The sequence below is a fragment of the Carlito syrichta genome, unplaced genomic scaffold, assembly GCF_000164805.1.
Source record: "Carlito syrichta isolate Samal-C Ts95f unplaced genomic scaffold, Tarsius_syrichta-2.0.1 Scaffold315852, whole genome shotgun sequence".
Taxonomy (NCBI): Eukaryota; Metazoa; Chordata; class Mammalia; order Primates; family Tarsiidae; genus Carlito; species Carlito syrichta.
In genome coordinates this window covers 236712-257129 of record NW_007259948.1, presented here as the reverse complement: position 1 = coordinate 257129, position 20418 = coordinate 236712, and the positions used below count along the sequence as shown (strand labels likewise).

At 49.4% G+C, this 20418-nt stretch overlaps 1 protein-coding gene across 2 annotated transcripts in view; it reads left to right on the top strand.

Annotated features, from left to right (window-relative positions):
• PIK3CB (phosphatidylinositol-4,5-bisphosphate 3-kinase catalytic subunit beta) overlaps positions 1–19629 on the top strand; it is an 84838-nt gene extending 65209 nt beyond the window's left edge. For both annotated transcript variants that reach the window (XM_008073479.2, XM_008073478.1), the window contains exons 15-22: positions 373–551; positions 1489–1598; positions 2939–3017; positions 10588–10755; positions 11885–12008; positions 16197–16342; positions 17424–17556; positions 18144–19629. In XM_008073479.2, the coding sequence (XP_008071670.2) occupies positions 373–551; positions 1489–1598; positions 2939–3017; positions 10588–10755; positions 11885–12008; positions 16197–16342; positions 17424–17556; positions 18144–18281 (1077 nt within the window). In that variant the 3' untranslated portion in view covers positions 18282–19629. The remainder of the gene's footprint in view (positions 1–372; positions 552–1488; positions 1599–2938; positions 3018–10587; positions 10756–11884; positions 12009–16196; positions 16343–17423; positions 17557–18143) is intronic.
• The last annotated feature ends 789 nt before the right edge of the window (positions 19630–20418 follow it).

The window sequence follows — 20418 nt, the reverse complement described above, 5'->3', positions numbered from 1 at the left end:
AGTTCCGGCTACTCGGAAGGCGGAGGCGGAAGGATCACCGGAGCCCTGCAGGTCGAGGCTGCTGTGGCCGGGAGTGGCCACTGCACTCCAGTCTGTGCGGCAGAGTGAGACTCTAACTCAAAAACTAAATAAATAAATAATAAAGTAAGAAGAAAGAAAGTTAGCTTGAAAGCAATGGCTTGCATAACAAATGTCAGAATACACTTTTTATTCTGTTGTATGTAAAATTCCCGTCACAAGCCAAGCACTATTTGTTGTGTTCATGTTTGTTTGTTGGGGACAGGTGTTACTGGTTAAAGCGATTCTCTAAACAGTATTGCACAGATTTTAATCATCCATGATTTTGGGGGGCTGGGGAAACTTATTTTCCAGGTTGAAGCACTCAATAAGTTAAAAACTTTAAACAGTTTGATCAAACTGAATGCAGTGAAGCTAAACAGAGCCAAGGGGAAGGAGGCCATGCACACGTGTCTGAAGCAGAGTGCCTACCGCGAAGCCCTCTCCGACCTGCAGTCGCCGCTGAACCCCTGTGTCATCCTCTCGGAACTCTAGTAAGTGGCCGTCTGTGCCTGGCTCAGCAAGGCTCCCGCGTGCAGGCAAGACTTCCGAGCCATTGCCTTAGGGGGACAGCGGCGGCAAAGTCAGCCCCTGGAGGTGGAATGAAATTAAGGAGAGAAAATTAGAGTCCTCAGAAGCTGTGCTTGCATGCTATAGACTGTATGCCTACCCGCCAGATTACTTTTGGGGTTAGTGAAAGTTCTTACAAATTAACTTCCTTTCAGTTGTATGGAGTTAAATTTATTTTCTATGTTACTGGTTCCTAAGAGTTGAGAATCCTGTATGAGCAAAGTGTTGGAGACTCTAATAAATTATGTACTGATCTACTTTTTTATTTTAAAATGAGATAATGAATGAATTTGGAAACTTATTGTTTACTTTATCACTTCCTATAAGAGTAATAATGGAAAAGTAACAATGTGTATTCAGTATAGTATCAGTATTCAAACTCGATCCCTCTTTAAGAAATCAAGAATGATCACATAATATTCCAAATGTCATTGCAGTTATGTGTTCCAGTTTTTAGTTTTTTGTCTTTTGTTTTGAGTTGGAGTCTCATTCTTTTGCCCAGGCTGGAGTGCAGTGACATGCTTACGACTACCACAGCCTCGACCTACTGGGATGTTCCAGTTTTTAAATTCACTAAGTATGATGTAAAGTTAAGGAAATGAGCGCTCCACTTTTAAGTAGAGCTAGTGGAAAGGACGACCTTGGGTTTTGAGCCCTGCCCATCTGGGTTCAGTACATGCCACAAGGCTGTCCTCACAGTTGCTTTTCTACCAAGAGGGAATTTTCTAGCTCTGACATCTACAGACCTGAAAGGAACAGGTGAGGGGTTCTCCCGAGCCTAGAATATCAGGATAAAATTACAGTCATGTATATCATTACATTGAAGTTGGCTGATTTTTTTTTCCCCTTGTTTGATTTCAGTGTTGAAAAGTGCAAATACATGGATTCAAAGATGAAGCCTTTGTGGCTGGTGTACACCAATAAGGTGTTTGGGGAGGATTCGGTGGGAGTGATTTTTAAAAATGGCGATGGTGAGTCCTGAGGTTCTAGTAAACCCTCCCTTTCTTCCCCTCACAAAATGCAAAGTCCTTCACTCCTTTGATGAAAAGCTTGTGCAGAATGAGAATATTTTCAACCATATTTTACACATTTAAACAAAAGCCCTACTTTCTATTTTAGTGCAAGCAATATTGATTTTGCTGCCATGGTTTTGTATTTTCATGAAAATGTGACTGACCCAAAACTTACACAGAAACTGCTCCTGAAGGGATCACATCCACCAAAAGGCAGCCATGGGGTGCAGTCTTGTGACTACCAAGAAGGCATGAAAACGAGTTATAGCACCTGTATGCCAGGGTCCTGGGAAGGAATGAAGTTGGAGCACATGCGGCAATGTGCTGACAGTTAGAAAGAACCCAGTGTTGTGCCACATGTTGAATACCACCCGACCAGACAAGTGTCATGACAAGTGTCATGACATGGGTGTCACTGCGTTCACATACTCTGCTCCTTGAAAACCCCCCTGGAGGTGACCACACACAAATTCAACCATTGCAGTTTTAGAGACTCATGATGCAGTTTCTTTTTTATTTATATTTTTGAGTTGGAGTCTCACTGTCGTCCAGGCTGGAGTGCGGTGGCATGCTCACAGTCACCCCAGTGTCAACCTGCTCGGCTCCCACTATCCTTCTGCTTCAGCCTTCCGAGTAGCTGGAACTACAGGCGCGCACTACGCTCGGCTAATTTTTTTTGGTTTATTGTAGAGATGAGGTCTTGCCAAGTTGCCCAGGCGGGTCTTGAACCCTCAGGCTCAGGCAGTTCACTCACCTCGGCCTCTCAAAGCATGGGATTACAGGCTGAGCCACTGAGCCCGGCTCCAGCTAACTTTTAAATTCCCCGGGCTGGTTTTGAACCCACGGACTCAGGCGATCCACTCGCCTCGGCCTCCCAAAGTGCTGGGATGACAGGCTGAGCCACCGAGCCCAGCCATGATGCAGTTTCTTATGTGATTCTTAAGTGCTCCCTGTGCAGCCCTGAAAGCAAACAAGAAGGAGGAAATCAATCATGTCATGTAATATACATGCAATGTATGCAAACAGTTTTGCCACATCCGTGTAATTAGTGTGGTAGTGCACATACACAGTAAACAACTAAAATTTTTTTTTACTTAATTTCTGAAATAATGTTACAGGGACATGCTCACCACGGAGCCTAATATTTGATATAGTGAATGTGGCCCACATGAGCATTCTGGGAAAAATCATCACCACGTATATGAATGATTTTAGTGAATTCCGACCGATTGGTTAACCTCGAGGGGGCTGCCAGCCGTAACAGAGACAGCACTTACAATGAAGCACTTTCCCCCTAGACTTACGGCAGGACATGTTGACACTGCAGATGCTGCGCTTGATGGATTTACTCTGGAAAGAAGCTGGTTTGGACCTTCGGTGAGATTTCCAGCGAATGTCTCTCTTTATGTATTCTGTTTTATGTTGCATTCCCGTAGAGCAAAATTTCTAGAACTCCTTATTGATTCCATCCCTGCTGCTGCTGTTATCAGTTGCTGTTCATAACCCTGTTTACATAGCACTTTACATCGTACTTTTAATTAAATACGCTTTTTTATCTAAACCGTATCAAGTTCAGAACTGTACATGTGACTGAGGTCTGGTGAAGGTGAAAACAGGTCTGAACCCTGATGGGCCTGGGCAGACAATGCAGTGAAATCCACAAGCAACGCCACACAAAGGGTACTGCTGCCTCCAGACACTTAGTGCCGTGGCTTACACTTGGCAGAGAGTCCCGCGTCGACCCCTGGCTGTGAAGAGCGCCCGTGGGTCGTGGCAGTGGCAAGGCCAGACAAGGGCCCCGCCTCTCGGCGCTCAGCCCGGGACACTCCGTCCGCTGCCCGGGAAAGGGAGGAGAACGATGAGGCGGGCCTCCAGGTCTTTAGCTTGCCGTTATCAGCGGGGTGAGTGCGAGCAGGAGAACAGTTTCTGGGGTGGCGACAGACAAAAGGAAACAGTCAAGCACAGACTGGGGTTTATTTTCGCAGCTCACACGAGTCACCATGACGGTGGGCTACTGGTTGTCAAGGCTACCACCTAACTGGGAAGGAGGGTGAGACTAAGCCTTGGTAAAACAAAACAGACTCACCTGTGTCTTTTTTTTCTTTTCTTTTTTTGATAAACACTCCCTGGATTATTGCAAGCCTTGGTTGTATTTCCAGAGTTCTAAAATAGTTCACTCTGGCTGGGCACAGTGGCTCAGGCCTGCAATCTCAGTTTGGGAGACCAAAATAGGAAGATGACTTGAGCCCAGGAGTTTGAGGCCAGCCTGGGCAGCGTAGCAAGACATCATCTCTACAAGAAATTCAAAACTTCAGCCAGGCGTGGTGGTGTGCGCCTGAAGTTCCAGCTGAGCTTGATACAGGCTGGAGTGAGACTTCGACTCAAAAATTATAATACGTTTTTGCCAGTATTCTTGTTGCTTTTATGAAAGAGTGGATTTTCAGTGGTTCTTACTACCGTTTTTGCTGATTTTATGTAGCTACAGAATTTTAAAATCTAAATTGACTGCTTTACTCAGAAGCCTTGAAGATATTATTCCATTGTCTTTTGGCTTCTGTTTTTTGTTTGTCTGTTTTTAAGATTACTATCACACCTGTTACTGTTTCCTTGTAAGTAATCTATCTTTTTTATACCTCATTGTATCAAAAAATTCTCTTTGCCTTTGTTGTCTACACTATGTCCTGTCTGTGTATGGATTTTTTTGTATTTATGTGTTTCCTTTACCATTCTCATTGTGCCTTTTTAATCAGAGAAGTCACACTTTTTAGTTTCTAAAAAATTTGAACATTTTATTCAGTAAGTCTCCTGCTGTCCCTTTCTGTAGCTCTGGTAGATATATATCAGACTTTCCTCTTCTCTTGCATATATCTTAGCCTATCTTTTATATTTTCTACCATTTTATATTTTTATGTGACCTTCTTAGTAGTTTCCTACTCTGTTTTCCAGTTGCCTGATTATCTCTTCAACAGTATCTAATCTCTTGTTTATTCTCTATGTCTTTGTTTTTTTCCCCCTTATCATCTCTATTCCCTTTCATCTCTTTCATCATTTTTATTTTTGTGAGTTGGAGTTTCACTCTGTCACCCAGGCTGGGATGCAGTGGCACACTCATGGCCACCCCAGCATCGACATGCTGGGCTCCAGCGATCTTTCTGCCTCAACCTTCCAAGTAGCCAGAACTACAGGCATGCACTACCATGCCTGGCTAACTATTTATTTTTTTATTGTAGAGACAAGGTCTTGCCAAGTTGCCCAGGCTGCTCTCGAACCTGCAGGCTCAAGCAGTCCACTCGCCTTGGACTCCCAAAGTGCTGGGATTACAGGCTGAGCCACCAAGCCTGGCTTCTTTCATGATTTTAATGTCTCTTTCATATTGTTCTATTTTAGTTCTCAGAATGTCACATTTTCATTTATCTGCTTAGTCTTACTCATTTCCTTAAACAGTTAATAATAATCAGTTTTGAATTTATTATTGATGGATATGATGTTTTTTTGTGAACATCCTTTGCTCCCTAGGTTGTGAAAATATCCTGAAAAATAAGTTTATATTTTGTACTGTGACAAATGGTCTGTATGTGCAACCAGTTTTCATATTTATTCCTTGTCTTCAGGCCCTCACATCTCATTGATAATTTATATTTGGATCTTATAGGACAGTGTAGACATATTTGCAATTACATTAAACCCTTTTTTTTTCCCTTGCCTATTCATTTCCTAGGGTAGATGGAAAACTTTCATGCTGGGTTATCAGTTGAGTAAACAGATATTTTCAAGTTCCAGACCTCCCAGACCCTCACTTTTATGTAGCATCTTAAGTCCAGATCCTGCTTCAGGGACCCAAAACCATGACTCTCTCTCTCTTTTTTTTTTTTTTTTTTTTGGTGTAGGCATTGAAATGTTAGCTGAGCTAGTACATCTTGGGCCCCTACTTTGAGTATTCTCATATTTCTAAAACCCAGAGGTCTCCTTTATTTCTGTTTATTATGTATTTATTTATTGTTTGAGTCAGAGTCTCACTCTGTTGTCCAGGCTGGAGTGCGTGGCACAGTCATGACTCACTGCAGCATTGACCTCCTGGGCTCAGGAAGTCCTTCCACCTCAGCCTCTTGAGTAGCTGGGACTACAGGCATGCACCACCACACCTGACTAATTTTTAAAATTTTTTGTGGATAAGAGGTCTCACTTTGTGGCCCAGGCTACTCCTGGACTCGAGCAGTGCTCCTGCCTCAGCCTCCCAAAGTGCTGGGATTACAGGCATGAGCCAACATACCCAGCTTTCTTTCTTTTTAAGACATAACTATTTATAAACTTTGACTGTATCATTTTTATGGCTTAGTATCCACAGGAACTTAGGTACTGAGTCCACAAGGTTGATGAAACCAGTTAGACTTGTTATGGCCTCTATCCCTGCAAGATTAAAAGTATTTCCTGGTTAATTTTTAAAGTTTGAATTATGGTCTGCTCATCATCAAACGTATTCTTTTCAAACTTGATGGCCAGATGTTGTGATATGCTACCTAGGAGGCCGAGGTAGGAGGGCCCTTTGAGCCCAGGAGTTCAAGGTTTCAGTGAGCCATGATCACACCACTGCACTCCAGCCCAGGCGGCAAAGCTCTTTAATGGAGAGAAACTTGAAGCAGTTGCTGTTTGTTGACCGAAGGAGGCACTACATTAGCGTCTGCCCTTGTGCAGCGTCGTGTAAGCGAAACGACTCCAGGAGGTTAGGGTGTTTCTTTTTAACACGGGGGACAATCAAGACACTGGGGTTTTTAAACAAAGGTTACAGAAATATTACGTATCATGCTAAGTTCCAATCCGGAAGTGTCAGGCTCTAGTTAATGTCTTTCTGCTATTGTACCATCTGTCTCAGAGGTGAAACAGGTCTGCAGCCCTCTGTTCGTCAAAGCATGATGGTGCTGCGATACCCGGCTTTCCTTTTTCTGTTGAGGTTCTTCCAGGGTGCACTTCCCAGTGCTGTCCAGATGGCAAGAGCCATTGCTGTGGGTGCGGTTCCTTTACTGGGATTGTAGCTGTGTGAGTGGCGTCAGGAAGGGGGGTCAGAATTCGTCTGGAAAGGATACTGGCTGCCATGAGGGACGGCTCTTTTTCCTTTAAATTATGTAGAATTTCTCATCGTGCTGTGTAAACATAGAATTACGAGCTCTGATAGTTCAGTGGCTCCTGTGTCAAGCCAGCCCACAGTACTATGTTTGTACTGGACTGATCCCACAGAAAGGAGGGCAGCATCCAGCGTGGGATCGAAGGCGTCTGTTCTCTCCAGGGGGAGTACCCCCGTAGACGGGGTTTCCATACGGTGGCAGCCGCAGGCACGGAGCCTCGTTTGGGGAGGAAAGGCGGAACTGAAGACTCGCCTCGCCTCCTTGATCCTTCAGCTGCACCGCTGACCCCAGCCATGTCCTTTCCCTTGGTTTTGCTTTGATTTGCTCGATCTGAGCATCAAGCCCGTTTCGCGGCAGATGAAACCCACTGTGACCCCAGACAATGGGAGGGAGCTGGTGTGGCAGCGCTAGAAATAAACCCGGTGTCCGCCCGGTGGGAGCATTGTGTGTCTGACAAGAGAAGGAACTCGCTGTCCAGGGAGATCTCTGCTGACTTCTTGTACTCTGACCCCACATTTAAAAAAAAGAGTGCAGGCCTTTCTTTTTGAGTTCATTTTCAAACTAATACCTTTTTCTCACCAGCCCTTTTTTTGCTGTTTCTATAAATACGTGTGCCCCAGTGTTCCTACTTGTTTGCTTTTCTTTTGGCCAGCTGTTTAGGTTAAACTGGGTCACGTAGCACACACGCCTTTAAGGTCAATCCCAAACCTTCAGGCACTTTCTGTAAATATCTGTGCTAGCACTTGTGACACTGCCACATGTAGCTCAATTTCATCTTTCACTGATATTTCTAAGGAGTTATTTCATCTTGTTTGTCAGATCAGATCATTTGTTACCTGTCAGTATGTTGGGACTCCCTGACTAGCAAGTTGGAAGGTTTTCTATGTGGAAATCTGGCTGTGTCGATTTTCTTTACAGTTGTCTCCATAAAGGCTTCATGCTAGCGACATTCACTTCCCTTGAAGAGACGCACATAAACGCTGTTTAGTGACACTGGCATTCTTGGAGGGGAGAAGGAAGCATGCGGAAATCACGCCAGCGTCAGGGTGCAGGGTCCCCACTCTCCTCTGGAGGCTGCGGGCTGAGGCTGCTTGGCCTGGGGCTGCCGTGTGTCCCCGTCAGAGCCCGAGCCAGCTGCCGCCTGCCCATTTGGGGCAAGGATGTGGTGGCCCTCCGCACCACGGCGGAACGTCTTTCCTCTTAGGTTCGTGGTTTCGCGTGCACGGGCAGAAAGTCCAAGGAAGGCAGGCCAGCCTTGCTGAAGTGGCTGTCTTGGCGTTCGCGGGATCCAGAGAGGCCAGGCGCGCCAGGGCCCTGGAGGAGGCGGTGGGCTGCGGGAGTGTGTCCCCGGCTTGACTTGTGTCCAGCGCCTTTCTGGCAAGGATGCTTCTTCCTTCCCGTGGTGAGCGTCCCATTCTCCAGGCGCTGCATGTGTCCACCGTCGCCTGCCCCTGGACAGGAAGTTGCTGGCCTTGAGCCCACTGGGGCCGCGAGTGGGCAGGGCGGGGGCCGGAAAGTGAGGCCATGCCCTTTCACTCGGCAGGCTCTGCGCTCCACATGTCGGTGGCGATAAGAGGGAAGCGGCGCCCAAAGCACTGGCACTCCTGGCTGTCTGCTTTAGGGAGGGGTGGGTGCCCAAAAGAAGAAACACACTGATGGTACCGGGCTCTCAGCCTTGTTTTCCCAGAACTAGAAAAGCTTGGTTTTCGTCTGGGAAGAGCACACGTGAGTCGCTAAGGAAAATGCTCCAAACCAGACAGAGGATGTGGACAGCTATTCACAAAAGAAATTCTGTTCTGTTCTTTTTTTTTTTTTTTTTGAGTCCAAGTCCTCTCTCTGTCGCCCAGGTCAGAGTGCCAGTGGTATGCTCACCACCACCCCAGCCTCGACCTGCTGGGTTCAGGAAATTCTTCTACTTCAGCCTTCCAAGGAGTTGGAACTACAGGCATGCGCCACCTTGCCCAGCCAGTGTTCTGATGTATTGTAGAGATGAGGTCTCACCATTGTTGCTCAGGCTGGTCTCAAACCTGTGGGCTCAGACAGTCCTCTCGCTTCCACCTCCCAAAGTGCTGGGATGACAGGCGTGAGCCACTGCACCCAGCTAAGAAATTTTTTAAATGGCCCAAAGAGATCTGAGATCATATTTATCTTCATTAGCATCAAATAATTGCAAGCCCAAAGCAAAATGCCGGCTCTCACTTTAGCAGCAATTATGTTCATCGAAAATCTGTGTGATGGAGGGGATCGGTAGTCACACTCATGTCGGGCTGGTGGGCGTGTCCATTCTCCTCTTTCTGACAGACTGTCAGCCCCGTCTGAATGTCCAGCGGCCCCTTTTACACTTGCTGCTTCCCAGGAGTTTATGGCCCAGTCGAGGAGGTGAGATCTTAGCTCAGGAAACGGGGATCAGCACCAGGCATGGTGACGCGTCTCCATCCAGACCCCGGGGGTGGGAAGCCTGCCACGGGCTTTCTCCACACAGGCCTCCTCTCTGTCTCCACTCACACAGGAAGCGACCTGTCACACAACCAGAGACGTTGTCGGGTGGAAACAAAATGACTTTTCGGCCCCCAGACACGGCGTTCAGCCTTAGGCATTCCTCTTAGTTAAATGTGTGACTTTCCGCAAATTACTTACATCCTGCATTTGAAAAACTGGACACTGCCTCGTAAGGATTTTGTTATTCAATGTGTTTGCGGATTCAGAAATACTTACTGAGCACTTACTTGGGGCCAGGCACATTCTCCAGCACCAGGATTTCAGTGGTGATTAGAACACCCACGCCTGGTGGAACTTGGTCCCACCGGTGGGGACAGACAGATGCACAAGATGTTGGCTAGCGTTGAGGTCTGCACGAGGAGAGCCACACAGGGGAGGGATGGGAGCCCGGGTCGGAGGTGGTGTTGCAGTACTATGCTGGGTGATCCAGGCAGTGTCCACGGAGACAGCGGCGTTTCAGCAGACTTCCAAGAGGCAAAGGAGGCAGCCACGCAGGTGTCTTGGGGAAGAAGGTTCCCAGCAGAGAAGGCCACATGCCTGGGGGAGGAAGGGAGTGCTCTGCCTGATGTCCTGACGTGTCGGAGGAGCAGTGAGGAGGCCGGGGCATTGTCAGCTGCAGCGAGTTTGTTGGCTTCACCGTAGGGTGGGCACCGTGGCAGACGTGTCCATCGGGAGTGGCAGGGGCGCCTTTTAAATGGGTCGTGCTGCGGTTGCATCTGGAACAGGTGCGATGTGGAAGCCAGTTGGCCGGTTAGGAAACTGCTGAGTAAATGAGGCAAGAGGTGATGGCTGGAAGGTCAGTGGAGGAACAGTGGGATTAGAGGACACTGAGGCTCCGAGTGCGTTTCCGAGGCAAAGTTGAGCGCAAGAGAAAGAGAAGAGGCAGAGGCAGCCTTAAGGCGCGGCCTGGGCAAGGGGAAGGGTGGAGTTGCCCGGGGCACAGAGAAAGCGCCTGGCGGAGGACTTGCGGTGTTCCACAAAGGGTGGTTCCTTTCCCCCAAATTCAGAGTGAAACGGAAGGACTCTTCTTGTATCTGATGTGCTTCTGTTCACCTACACAAGCAGACAGAATGTTCCACCAGAGTAACTAATGGCACGTTACATATCTGACTGGCACATTGTAAATTATTCCGTCCGTCCATTGGACTAGAGATTTGTTCCCCAACAGAAGGTAGAACTTGGATTTTCCCATAGGACAAAAACACAGTAATGGCAAGTGGATCAATAATAATGAAACTTTTTTTTAATCAGAGGAACAATCTTACCCACTCAACGTTTCATTTGGAGGAGGATGTGATTGACATGTGCACCCACTGCTTTCCTTTCAGGATGTTGCCTTACGGCTGTTTAGCCACAGGCGACCGCTCCGGCCTCATTGAAGTTGTGAGCACCTCGGAAACAATTGCTGACATTCAGCTGAACAGTAGCAACGTGGCTGCAGCCGCAGCCTTCAACAAAGACGCACTTCTGAACTGGCTTAAAGAATACAATTCTGGGTGAGTTCGTTCTGCTCAAGTGTCATTTTTCTGTATAAACAGCCAAACAAATACTGTATTTTCCTTGTGGAAGTCGTCAGTGTCTTAGAGGAAATATTAATGTTATTTATTGCTTCATTTCACGTCAGAGCATAATGACTCACTGGCCTTCCTGAAATCTCACAGATGGATAACCCTGAATTCTACTTTATCTCAGCAAACTTTAGAGCCCTCGAGCGAAATTACAATCTCAGGATTTAAGTATTTTAAAGATAATGTTGATGTTTTTGTTTAAGTGCGTGCACTTCTGTAATTATGTGAATATATAAACTTCAGCAAGTTTTTAATAGATTTACTTTCTGATAGAAATAAATGAGCATGTAGATTGTAATCTCTCCAAACTAAAAAGAAAAATGCACCCATATAGAGGAAACGAGGGAATATTGTGGTGGGGGAATGTCCTGCACGGGGTTTTGGCTAAAGACTCCAAGTCAGATGCACGTGTTATCCCTGGTAAAATCTGAGGACTCGGAGTGTGGAAGTCGGTTTCCAAGTGTCGATCCAGAGGCCTTGTCTCCAGAGGGTCTGTCCACCTCAGCTCTGGTTGAAGCGGGCGACTTAAACGATAGGGACGTTCATCCATGCCTCTCAAACGTGGCACCTGAGTCACTGGTCAGAACTCACCACAGTGTCCCTGAGCCCAGCGTGACCCAGAGCACCCCTGGCTCCTCTCACTACCGCGCACACGAGCCCACCTCACCCCGCCAAAACCTGGCTCCCTGACACAGGAATGGGCCTGGCTGTGGCCTGGCTGTCCTGTCCCTTGAAGCCAGCTGGCTCCTTCCTGCCCTACCCCCATGGTGACCACCTTCCTCTCCTGGGCTGGCCCAGTGTGTCCTCCCACACGGTGTTGGCAGCTCTGTGCTGCGGTTATTCCCACGTTTAACAAGGAATTGGTGACCACTTATGTCCCTAATCCTGAATTGTACCCCACATCTTTACAATTAAAAGAAGAAGAAGAAGAAAAATCCATCTTTGAGAAACGAGTGATTTCAGACAAAAAAAAAGGAACCAGGGGTATGGTCAGGTCCCACCCTGCACATGTGAAGTCCCCAAACCTTTGTCGCTTCTGCCTGTTTCTGCTGTGCAGGGATGACCTGGACCGAGCCATTGAGGAGTTCACCCTGTCCTGTGCCGGCTACTGTGTAGCTTCTTATGTCCTTGGGATTGGTGACAGACATAGTGACAACATCATGGTCAAGAAAACTGGCCAGGTGAGCTGCTCCCAGGGTCTGCCGAGGGCTCGGCGACGTTACTGCTTGCATGCAGTGAACTCGGGCAGGTTCGACGCTCAGGGTCGAGTCTCTGTCTCTCGTTTCCCTAGCCCTCGATTCACAGACTGCCTGCTACTTCAGTTCACTTGTTTGTTTGCTTCCAGTGAGCTGGTCAGCATTTAAGTGTTTAAAAAATTAACTGAAGAAAGGATTGTCATCGTCTAAAATGGCCTGCTCTTTCGCTGTGAGAAAATGTTCTGGGGACACAGTGTACTGAGCAGAGGGGCAGGTGATGTGCTAGAGGTGTCGATTTTCAAGAAGGCCCCAGGGCTAAGAAAAAAGGCTGTTTTCTCTGTTAGCACATCCGGCCTGAGCACAGGTAGGAGTAGCGGGAATGGCGGAGTGAGTCATGGCGGCTGGGTCCCCGGGGAAGCTGGTGAGGAGTCCCTGGTTTTCACATGGACGTGGCTCTCGTCTCTCAGCGTGACTTGCTTTTTTATAGTAAGCAAAGGCAGGTGAGCTGTCTTAGGTCATCGCTGAGCCACCCTCGGAATTCCCTGCCACTAGAGGTGTGCCAGAATGAAAATCTGTGACCGTGGCTCACGGTGGCACGCGGGGCTTTGTGCCTGCTGGGAGATCCGAGTGGTTCCAACCTGGGCTCTGAGGGTTAAGCCTCGTGTCCACACCGAGAGGGGCTTCCTTGGATTTCGAGTTCAAGTGATTGAGCACTTCGCTAGACCTCCCTTTAACCCAGGGATCAAAGCTGATAGGAAAACAGGCCAGGGTAGGTGAAGCATATCCGCAGACGTGGGGGCGATGGGAAGTGAGGTTGAGACGTGGCCGAGACTCGGGTAGGGCTGAAGTCATGGAAACCCATGTACTTGTAAAAGGCGTGTACGTCTCACAGAAGCACCCGCTGTTGATTGAGGAGGGATGTGGGAAGAGGCTGAAGCTGGACTGGTTTGCGGACTTTTGTTCCTTCTGAGTTGGAGTCTCGCTCTGTGGTCCGGTTGGAGTGCAGTGGCACAGTCACAGCTCGCTGCAGCCTCGACTTCTGGGCTCAGGTGATCCTTCCACCTCAGCCTCCCGAGTAGCTGGGATTACAGGTGCGTGCCTGTAGTAGCCATCGTTTCTGGCTAATTTTAAATTTTCTTGTAGAGACTAGGTCTCGGTATGTTTCCCAGGCTGGGCTCAACCTCCTGGGCTCAAGGGATCTTCCTCCTCTGCCTCCCTAAGTACTGGGTTTATGGGTGTGAGTCACCGCACCCAACTGGCTCGCAGTTTATCTGTGCAGCATTGAGATGCTCAAGTCCTCTTTCCTGTGCCAAGAAGGAGAGAGAAGATTTGTTCTTTGAAGAAACTGATCCGCCTGACTTACGAAGGACGCGTGTTTCTACAGAGGCTGAGGGAGAGGTGCCGTGTTACAAACGGGGATGGCACAGAAGGTGGCCACACACAACAGGGCACAGCCCTCAGTCACTGCCACTCGACTTGCTTCGAGGACCCTGGACCAGGTGACCATCTCCACCCTCAGCCAGAGGCTCAACCAGTCTCTTCAGGAGGATCTGGTTCCAGTTACACGTCTTGTAGGTCCTGACGGTTGCAGTCTTCCCCGTCTCTCCGCAAGGAAATTCGCAAGTCAGCCAGCAAGCCTACCGTGGCGACAGACATTTCATTCAGCTTTTTAGTGACTTGTTGTTACATATGAATGGTCAGCCAAGGCTGAGTGTGCTTTTTTAAATTAATAGGTAAGGCCAGGCGCAGTGGCACAAGCCTGTAATCCCAGCACTTTGGGAGGCCGAGGCCAGAGGATTGCCTGAGCCCAGGGGTTCAAGACCCGCCTGGGCAACTTGGCGAGACCTCATCTCTACAATAAATCAAAAAATTAGCTGGGCATGGTGGCGCGCACCTGTAGTTCCAGCTACTTGAAAGGCTGAGGCGGAAGGCTCGCCAGAGCCCAGTGGGTCGAGGCTACAATGACTGTGAGCATGCCACTGTACTTCAGCCTGGGCGACAGAGTGAGACTCCAACTCAAGAAAAAAAACCTACCGTGCCTTAATATCGCCAAGGACATTTGACATGTAGAAAAAAGGGTTCCGAAGTGGCAGAGGCTGAGTTCAGGAGGCACACCGTCAGTCAGCTGGATGGGAATTCCAGAAGGAGTCAGGGACGAGCGCGGGAGGGCGCCGACTAAGCAAGTCACATGGACGCGCTTCCCAGAGCCGGTGTCACAGACGCCTGCCAGTCCCAGTCGCAAGTGCCCCCAGGGTGGGTGGGCACAGGCAGTCTCATGGAGGCCTCCACGGGGAGATTTCCGGGCGTGCAGCATAACTTGTTCAAAGCCTTCCCAGAGCCACAGGCCACGTGTCAGAGTCTGGGAGTCAGAGTGACTCGGCTTCTCAGTAGCTGCATGGGACGCTCTAAGACAGCGAGAGCCTTCACGGTTTTGAGAGAAAATGATTTCTTTTTTTGAATTTTAATTTTTTTGAATCAGAGTCTCACTCTGTCGCCCATGCTGGAGTGCAGTGGCAATCTCACGGCCACCACAGCCTCGACCCGCTGGGCTCAGGCGATCCTTCTGCCTCAGCCTTCCAAGTAGCTGGAACCACGGTGTGCACCACCAGACCTGGCTGATTCTTTGACTTATTGTGGCGACAAGGCCTCACCAAGTTGCCTGGGCTGGTCTCGAACCCTGGGCTCAGACAATCCTCTCGCCTTGGCCTCCCAAAGTGCTGGGGTGACAGGTGTAAGCCACCGTGCCCAGTGAGAAAATGATTTCTTATCCAGAATTCCGCAGCCCAAATAACCAGTCAAGGATGCAGTCAAGAGCCACTTCCAGCTTGCAGGCCTTGAGCTGCACCCACTCCGCGTTGCTTCTCAGCACTGCCAGGATGAGGCCGCCTTCCCGTGCAAGGGACTCCACCAGGAGCCCTCAGCCTGGTGATTCTCCTCAGGGAAACTCTGTCAGCGTGTGAAGCCATGTGTAGTTTCCGTGACTAGGGGCAGGTAGTCGAGTGGGTAGAGCCAGGGACCTGGTGACCACCCTGGGGTCTGCAGGACAGAACCCTGTGTCAGAGAACTCAGCCCAAATGCCAGCGCCACCAGTGTTGACAAGCTCTCGTCTCAACCAAAAAAAAATGCGATGGGGACTCAGGAAAAGGGGATCCAGGTGGGAGAAGCGACAAGGCTAGGCCCAAGGGGTTGGCTCTGCGGCCAGAGAGGAGCCAGCGGGTGGACCGGCCATCAGGAAGCAGTTTTGAAAGGGACGCGCCGAAGACTTTTTTGTAGAATCTGAAGATGAGTTTGGGAAGAGTTCATGATGAGGTCACAGAACACTAAGCAAAGTGACCGAATGAATGAGTGGATGAATGAATGGAGGCAGTTTTCTTAAGGAAAAAAGATGAACACAAAGGGAAAGTCGTCGTGTGTACTGCAGCCACACGGCTTAGTTTTGAGATATGTTTGCATAATCTGAAAAACATGCAAACTGAGTATTGATTTAGCCAGAAAAGATGACAAAATGGCCACATGTGCATCTTTATGTTCACATAAGTACTAAATCCTTACCCTCACAATAGGAATAGTCATCTAAAGTCAGGAAGCAAAAGAAAGGTGTAAATGTACCATCTAGAAAAATGGAGGCAGATACCAGGAAAAACACAAGAAAGGTTGAGAAGTTACCTCTCACCAGTAGCACTGCTGGTGAGGAAGCCAGTGGGGCAAGACTGTTCTCTTTTTTTATTAAGTTTTATAGACTGATTTGACTTTTTAAAAATCAAACAGTTTTATTATTGGAATTTTTTTTGTTGTCTTTTTTTCCAGAGACACAGTGCCACTACGTTGCCCAGGCTGGTCTCAAACTCCTGGCCTCAGTCTGTCTTCCTGCCTCAGCCTCCCAAAGTGCTGGGATTACAGGCATGAGCCACCATACCTAGCCCTTTATATTTTTATTTTAAAGAGTCTCCTTTCCCAGTATGTATATGCAATTTAGTAGCAGGATTATTATTGATAATACGACCAAGAGTGCTGAAACACTCCATTCCCAGGCGGCTCAGTGGGCAGTGAACATAGGGAGAGGGCTCGGGTGTGGGCGGACACGGTTTGGGGGTCTGGGGCTGTGGAGACCTTGCATTTCTCTTTGGAACCCGCCAGAAAAATGAGGGAAATTAAATCCCATTTGTTTTCCAGCTCTTCCACATCGACTTTGGGCATATTCTTGGAAATTTCAAGTCTAAATTTGGCATCAAAAGGGAGCGAGTGCCTTTTATCCTTACCTATGATTTCATCCATGTCATCCAACAAGGAAAAACCGGAAACACAGAGAAGTTTGGCCGGTGAGTGTGGCCCTCATTTAAAGGCTAAATGCATCGGGCACCCTCTCATCTGACCAGCTGGACGGGCATTTTCCTGGCTGAGGCATATGGGGATCTGGGAGATACCCAGTTGATAACCAGAAGCTCGTGGGGGATTTTCCCATCAGATCCTTGTGCTGGTTCAGGAGTGCTCAGAAAGTAGAAACACAGATTGCTGGGAATTTGCAATGGCTCTATGTTTTTTCCTAGTAGCACACTACCTTTTCCCCGTTCCGCAAAAGTCTCAGAAACCGTTGAGACGTCAGAGAATGGGATGCTGAGAAGACGGGCATTCCGCTGTCCGTGTGCGGAGTACAGGGAGAGAGCAGGGTGGGGGGTGGACTGTCGTCTCCAAACAACTGCTCACTGTCTACATGTTCCCCCACACACCACTTGTCGTCTTTCCTTTGCTTCGTCTTAAAGTGGGGATGGCAGTCGTAAAACTCCAGGGCTGTTGTGGTGACTGAAGGCGGATTATGTGGCCAGCACATGCTGCATGCTTAACAAGTGGTTGCGGCTGTCCTTTCTAGTTCTGACTGGGTTTCTGCGGACTATGCCTCTCTGGGCCCAGTTTTCTCTTAGGCAGAACGAGGAGGGTGAGCTCGCCTGGTCTGGAGGAGGGAAGGCAAGGGGACGGGAGGGAGCAGTTCCGAAGCTCTGATGCCGACTGAGGGGACACTCAGAAGTGAGTCTGGTGTCAGCCACCAGAGAGAAGTCAGAAGGTGCCCCGAAAGCCTCATGGTTCTAACCCTCACTGGCTTCATTGTCAGGTCCCATGTCTCCGAGAATTAAGAAGCCTCGGTTAACAATGAACAAGCGACGGCCTTTTGTCATGGCATTTCTGTCTCGTCTTGTTTTGGGGAAAGATAAGTGTGATTTTAGAGAGGCTGATTCTTTTTGTAAATGTTAGTACTGGCACAGTCTCCGCAGAAGCAAAAATCAGCAGCGGACCTTTAGTTCGGTAGAATGTTCTAGCTCTTGTGGAGAGTCTAGCTGTGTCCTCTCGATGTACGAAATGTTCCGCCCCGATACTGTGCTCACGTGTTCGCTGCATCCACCGAAGGTTCCGCCAGTGCTGCGAGGATGCGTATCTGGTCTTACGGAGGCACGGGAACCTCTTCATCACCCTTTTTGCACTGATGCTGACTGCAGGGCTTCCCGAGCTCACGTCCGTCAAGGATATTCAGTATCTGAAGGTACGCCCCTTTCCTGACACGGGCATCTCGTGGGTGTGGTGCTCCGTGGTGGCGCCTGTTTCATTCCGGTGTCTGAAGAGAGTGGGACAAGGCCGTTTCGTCTGAGGTGGTTCTTAGCCAGAGGGAGGGAGTCTGGGAGCAGCTTGAAGCGGGCGTTTAGAGCCTAACGCTCCTCCTATCAGTAGAAGGGGCAAGACTGGCCCGGGCAGTGCCCTCGAACCACACGCTGGCGGCCACGGATCAGCAGAGGCTGGCGCTCTGATTTTCACACCTGCCGTTCACTTGCCGGGGTCTTTGTGGGTCTTGGGTCATCTTCCTGGGTCTGGCCGGCAGTGGCAAGGAGCCGAGTATGTGTCTAGTAATTATGACGTTGTGAGATTCTTCTCATCCCCAGAAACCCTCTGGCAGAGGCCATGTTATTGCTTCACCTCGTGTTCCCCTCCGGCAGACAAGATGGACGTCAGAACACAGAGCAGGTGTCTGATGTCGGCCAGGGGGCGCGGCCCAGCCAGCCCCGCAGAGCCCGTGGTCTGCTTGTCGCCGCCAAGGAGGTGTAAAACCAGCTGTCTCTTCCCCTTCTGTTTCAGGACTCTCTCGCCCTCGGGAAGAGCGAAGAGGAAGCACTCAAGCAGTTCAAGCAGAAATTTGACGAGGCGCTCAGGGAGAGCTGGACCACGAAGGTGAACTGGATGGCGCACACGGTCCGGAAGGACTACAGGTCCTAGCGACCGGCCTCGGCGCGGACGCACTCGTCGGTCTCGCTTCGTTTTCGTTTTGCACTTGCACTAAGTTGAACACGACCCCGTCGCAGATGTAATAAAGGGAATGAGACCCGGAACTCAGAGTTCCGCGAGAGCGAGGCATCCATAGGACCCCACCGGCACCACCCCTGGCGGCCGTTCTGCCTGTTGCTGCTTCCGAGACTCAGCGTGGAGACTGTCGACGTTACGGATAATCATCTCCTGCTGACTTTGCACGCCAAGGAATGCTACTAGGGACCGTCTTCTGTTTCTGTTTGTTTTTTAGTGGTTGGTACCTGCTCAGAAGGTGTAAATACTTCCTTTCCGTGTTGTGACCAAGCATTATCACTCAGCCAACAACTTATCCACACCCAGGGCTGGTGGCTTTTCTTACATTCTGTGAGGCTGAAGAGAAGAGTCTCCTTCTTCCCTTTTAAAATTGTGTAAACTACAAATTATAATATAATTTGAATCTATGATTATTTTTTAAAAGAATCTTTTAAACCTGTGGAAACTCATTAACTCTTCTGTCACTATTTATCTCCATGATGGCATCGTTCCAGCCAGACTTGCTGAAAAGCTCCTGGTGGGCAAATATAATATATATGAATATGCTGCATCTATATTTATAAGGTTTCTAGTGGGAGTTCTATATATGAAGGTGTTTCTTTGCTGTTCTTCAGCCTGTTTTAAAGTTTTACGAAAAGCAGAGCTTTTTCCCGAGTTACCTTTCGGTTCATAACTGTGTGATCCAGTTCTTCCAGCTGCTTTGTCGCGAGGCACGCACTAATCCCGTTCTCACATGGTGTCTGTGGGAGAGTCCACCTCTTAGAGAATCATACTTGAGCAAACATATCCAAGAGAGCAAGCGGATGGAAAGGAACCTATTTATGGAATCAACTCCAGACCTGAAATCCAGTATTTTAGTAAGATGCCAGCTGTTCTTACTGTATTTATTAAACTTGTAATAATGTGATTTTTTTCAAGGATATTCGTTCAGGTTGCAAAGGCTTCATGCCACACGGACACCTTTAAGTTATTCGTCGAGGTACTGTGCGTTGAGGGTGCTGGGGGCGGATGACGTGTGCAATAGGGCTGCTGGTTGGACGTGTGAGCGGACGCTCTGCTGAGGACAGGCAGGAGCCCACAAGACTACTGCTGATTCTCCAAAGACTGTCAGGAGCTCTTTGTCCTCAGTGGCGTGCGAAAGGGAGCTGAGGGTTCGCCCTGTGACTGAGCTGTCTATAGGAGTTTTATTAAAGACGGTCTAATCTTGTTGTCTTCTCAATGTTCTCAGTCAAATAAATGGGTGAGCTGATTTTGGCTGTTCCTAGAATGTGTGAGCCTCTTCTTTGTGGGCCTCTGGGACTCTAAGACGTGGCAGGGCCAAGTCCGCCCACAGACCGGCCTCAGGAGCATGCCGAGGCGCACAGCCTCTGCCCTGCCGTCTCTCGGTTCCCAGTCCCCTCAGGCGCGATGTGGGAGGCCTCTTGGGCTTGGATAGGGCCCGAGGAGGGCGGACCTCACAGGGTGTGCCGTTCCTTAGGGAGGTGCCCTGAGGCCTGGAGCACCATCTTCAGTGCCTGGGCATCTGGGCCAAGGCTGGCCACCTGGGAGCGCTCCTCCTTGGGGCTGGTGCTCAGGGCGGTCCCCTTTCCTGGAAATCGCTCAGCACAGGTGGGGGCTGACCGCTGGACTCCATGCCTCGGGCTGCTGTCCACTCGGTGGGAGTTCCAGGAACAGGCCCCGAGGAGGGATTTGCTCAGGGCTTTGTGTCTGCTTGCAGTCCACAGCTTCTCAGCCCAGGCCATGCTAGAGAATGGCGAGCATTGCCAGAAAGAAGCGGGCGCCACTGCCCAGAGGACGGCGTGGGAGACAGATGCCAGGTCAGTGGACACAGACGACTTCGAGAGCAGGAGCCCCGGCGCACGCCCCCTGACAGCGCTGGACCTGAGCCCAGGAGGCTGGGGGCCTCCTCACCCACACCAGGACAGCCGGGTTGGAGGCGCGGAGTCCTGAGCCTGCCAGCAGGTGCACCCTCAACCCTCAGTTTGCTGAGCTGCATGCCTCGACCCTCAGGGCCCTGACTGGGCCGGAGAGGAGGTGAGGGCGGAAGGATAGC